Here is a 7,832-nt window from a genome sequence, read left to right on the forward strand (position 1 = left end):
CAACGAACAGTCACGAAGCAGTCGGAGGGGCAAAGAGAAACAGAGAGAGGGAGAGCGAGAGAGAGATGACTCACCGTCGTAGAACCCAGCTAACGGCGACGAGCTTTTGAGGACACACAGAGATTGTAGTGCCAGCCAAGGATGAACAAAAAACTGTGTAAAAGGGAGGGTTTTGAGTAGTTCAAATGTGGTGAGGGAAATTTCCAGGTGAGAAATTGAAAATAACCGTAGAAACGTGAGGAGAAGTTAGAATCAAAAGAGGAAAAAAATCAGGAGAGGGAAAATCAATGGAAAGAAAACTAGGTGTGAGAAAGCGGAGGTTACATAAACAAAGGAAATGAATATGGGGGAAAAGAAAAAAAAATAGATTTACCTGGAACGATGCCGTGTAGAGTCTCCAGAATTGAAAACAAATAAAAACAAAATAACTTCGTGGGCCTAGGCCCTGGGCCGAGTATTATAATCAGCTACTATTCACTCTCACAGTCTACACCTATAATCTTTTTATAAAATGTTTGAGTCTTTTTCATAAGTGGTCAGGTATGAAATAATAAATAGTGATTGATGAGAAAAATATTTATTTAATATAATTTACCTATTAATTATCCCTAACGCAACACCAACACATGCCCCAAGTCCGTCCCACTCCGACCTTTCAAAGCCTGGAGAAATGAACGGCCCGGATTAAAGTCCATCCCACTTCATGTTTATAAAGCCCCGTTAAACAGCGAAAACCTAACACTGCTGAAACCTACACCGTGACTACGCCTCGCGGCTCATCTCGAATCCATGGGTACTCTCTCTCTCTCTCTCTGTGGAATTCAGTTCCTAGAAATTTTAACTCTTTTATCAGAATCTGTTTTTATTTATTTATTTATTTATTTATGTGTTCTTGTTTACCCAGGCGTTTTGTTTTTGTGGTTTTGTCAGTCATTACTGGGAAGCTTTGTGGTTCTTTTCTTCTCTAGAATATTTATTTTGCTTTGGCTCTGTGTTTGGTTTCTTTGAAAATGGAGTAATATAGCTGAGATTGACGTTATGGGTCATGCGGTTTATGTTGTTTCGTTTCTTGGTATATGTTAAAAGTAGTTCGTGTTGAGTGAGGTATCCAATAGCTGTATATTACTGGGCTTGTGAGAGGCTCTTTTTGGACAATTCTCTGGGACAGTTCTCTGGGACAGTTCTTTAAGTGACTGCATAAAGGGCTTTGAAAGCGACATAGTGTGTTTATGTCATGTGATTTGTTTTTCTAGAAAAAAAATGCGTTTCTTCTTTTTTGGTTAACTGATCCTTTTACAAAATAAAAACCAGTTTTTTCAAAAAAACATTGTGGCTTTATTGCTATTCAGAAGCATTATGTGTGGTATGTTATTATCTTGATTTTGTATTCTATTTTTAGGCCTAGTCATGGGGCATTTTCTTATTTTATCTTTCATGGTTTCGGGATAATAGGGGCTTACAAGTATGTGTCGGAGCTATGGAGAAAGAAGCAATCCGATGTGATGAGGTTCCTGCAGAGGGTGAGGTGTTGGGAGTACCGCCAGCACCCTTCCATTGTTCGTGTTACCCACCCGACTCGCCCTGACAAGGCTCGCCGCTTGGGTTACAAGGCAAAGCAGGTAACAGTGGCTTTAGATACCATGGACATTCTATGCCGATGCTTGAAATATTATTTATATAACAGTTTGTAGAGGTATTTTCCGTTGAGTTTGATATGAGGTTTTATCCAATTTGTTATAATTGCCTGGTTCTTTTCCTCCTTAGCACTCCTCTGGACTATGGAGCTCGTAGTGCACCCTTATATAGTTGCATGCATGTGAAACTTATCTGTCTATTTTTTACAGTTTGCAATTTAGACTAGTTTAATGCTAGTTGGGCGACATCTTGATGGGTTTGCATTTCTCTTTTGGAGATAAATTACTTTGACAGATGCTCCCTTAGACCAGCTACATTCAATTTACAGTCTATTATCTGACTATGCAAGATCTCTTTTTTGATCTTGCTTGTGTCTCGATACAATAAATTCCCGGCCTCTGCTTAGGGAGTTGTGAGCTCAAATATGGCTTGCCAGTTACTTTCTTTTGGTAAGTACTTTTGGAATAAGCACTGAAAAATGTGAAAATAAGAACCCCTTTCATTTGTTTCCTGTACATGTAATGTTGGTAAAGCACACTTGAGCTCAAAGTGCCAAGGCGAAAGTGCTAATATGCTCTGTCTCCCATTCTCTTTTAGCTATTATTGTTTATCTCTCAAAAAATAAAACTGAAGTTCTAGAAAATCAAAATTTTGGGCGCAGTAGTAGTTAAATTTTTTTAAAATTCTTTTGTTGGCTTATAAGGAACCCAATCATGAATAGCATACCAATTATACAATAACATAGTTCAGAATTCAGTTTATGGAAAAATAGATTACTATCTCGTTTTTAACCCTGTCATTGTATTGTATTGATATTTTGCTATCCCACATTACTACTCAAAACTCATTAAAATAAATACATTATTTTTCAAAATCTGCAACTTGCTTCAATCAAGCATGTGCTCTGCACCTAAGCTATGTTTAAGTGCATCTGGTGCTTTTACCAACACTATGACGTGCCATGCTTTTGTGTTTCTTTTTTAACCTTGTTGATATTTCTAGACACAAATTCACTGTATGATTTGTTCGCCTTTATCTGAATTGTACCATGTGATCAATCATAATTGTTTTCATTTATAAATCTTTCTCGTTGATGAATTATTTTTTGCAGGGTTATGTGGTCTATCGTGTTCGTGTTAGGCGTGGTGGTCGGAAGAGGCCTGTTCCCAAAGGTATTGTGTATGGAAAGCCCACAAACCAGGGTGTTACTCAACTGAAGTTTCAGCGCAGCAAGAGGTCAGTTGCAGAGGAACGTGCTGGTCGGAAGTTGGGAGGTCTCAGGGTTCTGAACTCGTACTGGCTTAACGAGGTTTGCTGCTCAATCTATTAATTCTCCACATTGATATCTGTTGCTTAGAGTGATGTATGGCTTGTTCTGATATTGCTTGTCTGATACAGGATTCTACTTACAAGTACTATGAGGTGATTCTGGTTGATGTTGCTCATAATGCAGTCCGAAATGACCCAAGAATCAACTGGATCTGCAATCCTGTTCACAAGCACAGGGAGCTTCGTGGTCTTACTTCTGCTGGGAAGAAATACAGGGGATTGCGTGGAAAGGGACACCGCCACCACAAGCAACGTCCTTCTCGCAGGGCAAACTGGAAGAGAAACAACACTCTTTCACTTCGTCGCTATCGTTGATTTTGGCTATGTCACATTATGTTTATCATTTTATGGTCATTCGTACGGAGGGAACATTAGTGGTTATTTGGAATTGAAATTTTGGAGATCCTGATACTTATTATGTTTTACTTTAAAAATTTTCCAAGATGATGTCTTTGAGCCGCTTGGGTTTTGCACTGAGATGTTTGATATATGGTTGCTTGTGCATTGCATGATTCTCAAGCTCTTGGCTTAGTCCTCTGGGTTAGAAATCTGGCGTTCTAACTATGTGCTTACTTTACAACCGTTATTATTACTACAATCTGTTTTTACAATCGTTAAAATATGAAAGTATTTTAATAAAATGATGTTATTTTATGAATTATTTTATAAAAATGTTTCATTTAAAACATGGTTGTGTAAAAGACTGTATAGTGTATTTGTATTATTTTATCATCCAATAAAATATCGAACCAACTTGTGACAAAGCTATCACAGGTTTCTAGTAGAAACTGAAGATTGCTCATCATCTCTGGTTCATATGTGTGGAGCTGATGCTCCTGAATAAAAGGTGGGAACGATACACTACATGCTTAGACAGTGGAAGCCACTGTATTTAGCAATCCTTATTAACCGACAGGCAACAGCTGTTAATTTTATCCATCCTTCCTCTAGGTTCCTTTTTTCATCTACTTTCCTCTTTTTGGTTTAGGGTAGAGAGTGAGGAAGGTACTTTGTAATAGTGCCCCTGTCTGCATCAACTCATTTGGTCTTGTCTGGCTCTTTGTAATGGTGCCCCTTCGTATGCAGCAAACTCATACTGGTCTTCGTCTCTCACTGAACATCTTTTTATTTTTTATTTTTTCCAGTTTTTTTTCCTCTCATTCTTTTTCTTTTCAAGGAGGCAGGGAGGAAGGCTCTTTGAAATGGTGCTCCTCCATGTTTGCAGCAAACTCATATTCGGTCTTTTCCTAACTCTTTGTAATAGGGAGTGATGATGTACACTTAATACCTTTCAGTGTCATTTTTACAAGCATGTTTTAAAATGACTGAGGTTTTCTTTTTCTCAGCAAATGATAAAACTTCATTAATAAAGAGTCCTTAATACATAGAGACCGAAATACAGATCATGCAGAAAACTAAACAGGTGGATTCTTTCTACCATGAAATTCCAGTAGATATTGTGGGATTTTAATCAAGGGGGTGCATCTATACAAATTGTTAGAGGCTTTTCATTGCGCAATGGAATGCGCACATCAATTATGAGAACGATGTAATTTCACTGCCTGCCAGCTCTCAAAGTTTTGAAGTTAGAATCTTGTGTCTCTAGTTGTTCCTTCTGATATTCAATCTGAGAATTGCTGACGTTGCATTAAGGCTGTAATAACTACTTGGGAATCCCCTTCTATGATAATCTTCGTGAGATGTTTTTAAGTGTGCTTTCTGTACACCTATGAATGCTGCCATGGCTTCACCTTGATTGAGAAAGCTTTGGAGGAAGAGGGGGGGGGGGGGGGGGGGGGGGGGGGGGGGGGGGGGGGGGGTGGGTGGGGGCTGCTATTCAAGAAATTTCCATTTCCAGAGGCATTACAATGATCTCTATATTTTTTGAGAACTTTGGGGACAAATTGTTCAATGGCCTTATTAGAGGACTCATGAATAATTTGATTTCTATAAAACCAAAGGTTATCCATAGCTAGCACAACAAACAATTGGAATTTACGAATGTCCTTGGCCCTAATATTCAGGTTGGTTGCAGGATTAAGGATTAACAAAAAAGCTTTGCTACTCATCATCCACACACACCGCACACCACACATATATTTATTTTTTGTTGTTTATTCTTCCTAAACTAATTGAATTATTCTACTTATCATCTATATACTAGACATTTGGTAAGAGAAAAAAATTAAAAAATTATGTGTGGTGTATGGTGTAAGAATGATGAGTATAGTTTTTCTTAACAAAATCCAGCTACTAAGTGAGATGGTGTTTCCTCTTCCATTTGACAAATGGGACAGGGAGCTTGGTCCTCATTTAGGGAGATGCAGATTCTTTGAAGGGATTTTAATCAATTTCAATAGGAAAAGTTTAAGACAATCTTGCATTTTTAGGGACCATAACTTTTTCCAAATTGGAGAGGGATGTGAGGAATTAAGAGCATTAGACTGAGCTGATATTGCTACATATGCATATTTGACATAGAATTTCCAAGAAGAATGATGTAGCCATTTAAGACTGTCTATGATATTGTAGATTTGAAACTGGGCTAGTGGGATTTTTTCAATTTTATTGGTAGTGCGTTGAGAAAATAAAGTTTGAAAGAGGAGAGTGTTTCTTCTAGGTTCCTCTAAAGTTAACTCATAGACTCTAAACTGTGGGTCTTGGATAATGGTGGATGAGGAAGGAATTGGGATAGGAGGGGATATTGTGGGTATCTAAGGATCCATCCAGACTTTTGTACTGGCGCCATTGTTGATTTGCAGGCAAAAGCTAGTAGCTAGGAAATCTCTTTGTTTTAATAACCCTTTCCAAAATCTAGAGTCTGATTGTTTTACAGGAGTGGTTAGCCACGAAGAGTTTTTTAAATATTTATTAGCAAACAAAGATTTCCAAATACTGGTGTCCTCACTGAGGAGATGCCAACCTTGTTTACTCAACAGAGCTCTATTAAAGAGTGAAGTTATCCTAAGCCCAAGTCCTCCCATAGATTTAGGCTTACAGATCAGTACTTAAGAGTGAAGTTGTGGGACTTTTTGGGATCAAACCCCCACCAAAACTTCATGAAAGCTTTATCAATGTTTCTTGATATGTTCTTTGGAATCCATATACTAGAAATTGTGTAAGCAGGGATGGAGCTAGCTACTAACCTAATCAATGTTATTCTGTTTGCTTGGGATAATAGCTTGAGCTTCCACCCCATTAATTTTCCCATTATGTCATTGAAGACACTGTTGTTGGGGCATCAAAACTAAGGGGAAGACCTACTAGGTATTTGATTCTAGTGTTGGAAGCTTTAAAGTTTAAGATCTCTTTAACAGCTCTGATTGTGGAGATAGAAGAATTCTTGCTGAATTGGATGGAGGATTCTCCTGAGTTAATCTTTTGCCTTGACCAGGAGGAGTATAAGCTAAGACACCTAAGGAAGGATTGCGCATTCAGAACAAAAAGGATTAAATCATCTGCAAAAAGAAGGTAAGTGAGATTAGGACCATTTTTGCTGATGTTAATACCGCTAATTTTTTCGAGTCATTCCCCCTAGTAATTAGTCTAGAAAGTACTTCACTACCAATTATGAACAGAAAGATAGATAGAAGATCCCTTCGTCTTAAACCTCTAGAGGGGTTAAAGAACTCACAAGGCTCCCCATTGATTACCACTGAGAATGAAACAGTGATTATACATTCTTTTATCCAATTGAAGGTATTTAAGGGAAGTGAAGTTATTTTGATAAATTATTTTATAAAAATGCCCATACTTTAAAAATAGTTATATAAAGAGTTATAAAAAGTATGGTGTCTCTCTCATTTTCCTTGTAATAACACTCCTCTATCTGCATCAAACTTTTATCTGGTCTTGTCCAATAAGGACATATGATCGTGTCTCTATCATTTCTCTCTTGTTTGTCACTCACTCAACAACTCCTTTCCCTACTCACATCTCTCGGTAGCCCATCACCGCCACACTACCACCATGTACTTTGCTTTTCCTGCTCGACTAAAGGTTCTCATAGAGATCTTTTAGAGTTTTTAATCAAATTCTAAGACCTAGAATGAGAGAGATAGACACGTAAAATAGAGCTTATAATATTTATTAGGTATTTAATACTATCTAATAAATTTACTTTGATAGTTATAAATGTTGTATGGTCTATTATATGTTTATCTTTTTCGTACTCTAGACCATAGTGTTCGATTAAGAACTCTAGGTAATTCAAATTCGAAAATTAGGAGCATTTCATGACCATTGAAATATGTTGGTTTGGAAGTTTAAATGTTAAAACTTTATGATTCAAACATCTAATACTAGTTAATTTGGTGTGATTAAATATGTTCTCTAAATTTCTTATTTCGCAATTGAGTCGAAAACGTTAATTAAGCTGGCCTTCCCAAGCCAGGGGTGTTATGCTACGGGACTATGTCGTTGACCACATGGGTTGGTAAAGAGCCTTGCTATATATAATTATATGGGCGCTGCTAGTCTACCTTCTTACACATCCTGCTCAAAGTTATCGTTAGTGCATTTATTTATTTTTTAAAATATAAAAAAAATACACAAATGCACTAGTAATAACTTTGAACAGTACGTTTAGGAAGACAACATACCATTTTCCTAATTATATATACGGATCAAAACACTGAAATAGAACACAGGTAGGCAAAAGAATCTCGTGTTCTGTCTCCATGTTAAAAATGCGATTTAAGAGGAAATGTTTCAGCTAGGTATGTGTTTGTGTACCTGAAGTAGTGATAAGCTTGTAATCTAACCATCTCTCTCTCTCTCTCTCTCTTTCTCTCTAAAAACCCTCCAAAACCCAGATCTGGTTTTTTAGCCAGAGAGGAGGGGGACGACTCGGCTTCCTCCTCATTCTC

General features: G+C 37.4%; 1 protein-coding gene across 1 annotated transcript; it reads left to right on the forward strand.

Moving 5' to 3' along the window:
• The first annotated feature begins 664 nt into the window (after window positions 1-664).
• LOC121234984 (60S ribosomal protein L15-1-like) lies at window positions 665-3,422 on the forward strand. Its single transcript, XM_041131160.1, has 4 exons — window positions 665-793; window positions 1,453-1,619; window positions 2,747-2,944; window positions 3,034-3,422. The coding sequence occupies exons 1-4, from the start codon at window positions 790-792 to the stop codon at window positions 3,277-3,279; spliced, it is 615 nt and encodes a 204-aa protein (XP_040987094.1). The 5' UTR covers window positions 665-789; the 3' UTR covers window positions 3,280-3,422.
• Window positions 3,423-7,832: the final 4,410 nt, after the last annotated feature.

Source organism: Juglans microcarpa x Juglans regia, chromosome 6D, assembly GCF_004785595.1.
Source record: "Juglans microcarpa x Juglans regia isolate MS1-56 chromosome 6D, Jm3101_v1.0, whole genome shotgun sequence".
Classification (NCBI taxonomy): Eukaryota; Viridiplantae; Streptophyta; class Magnoliopsida; order Fagales; family Juglandaceae; genus Juglans; species Juglans microcarpa x Juglans regia.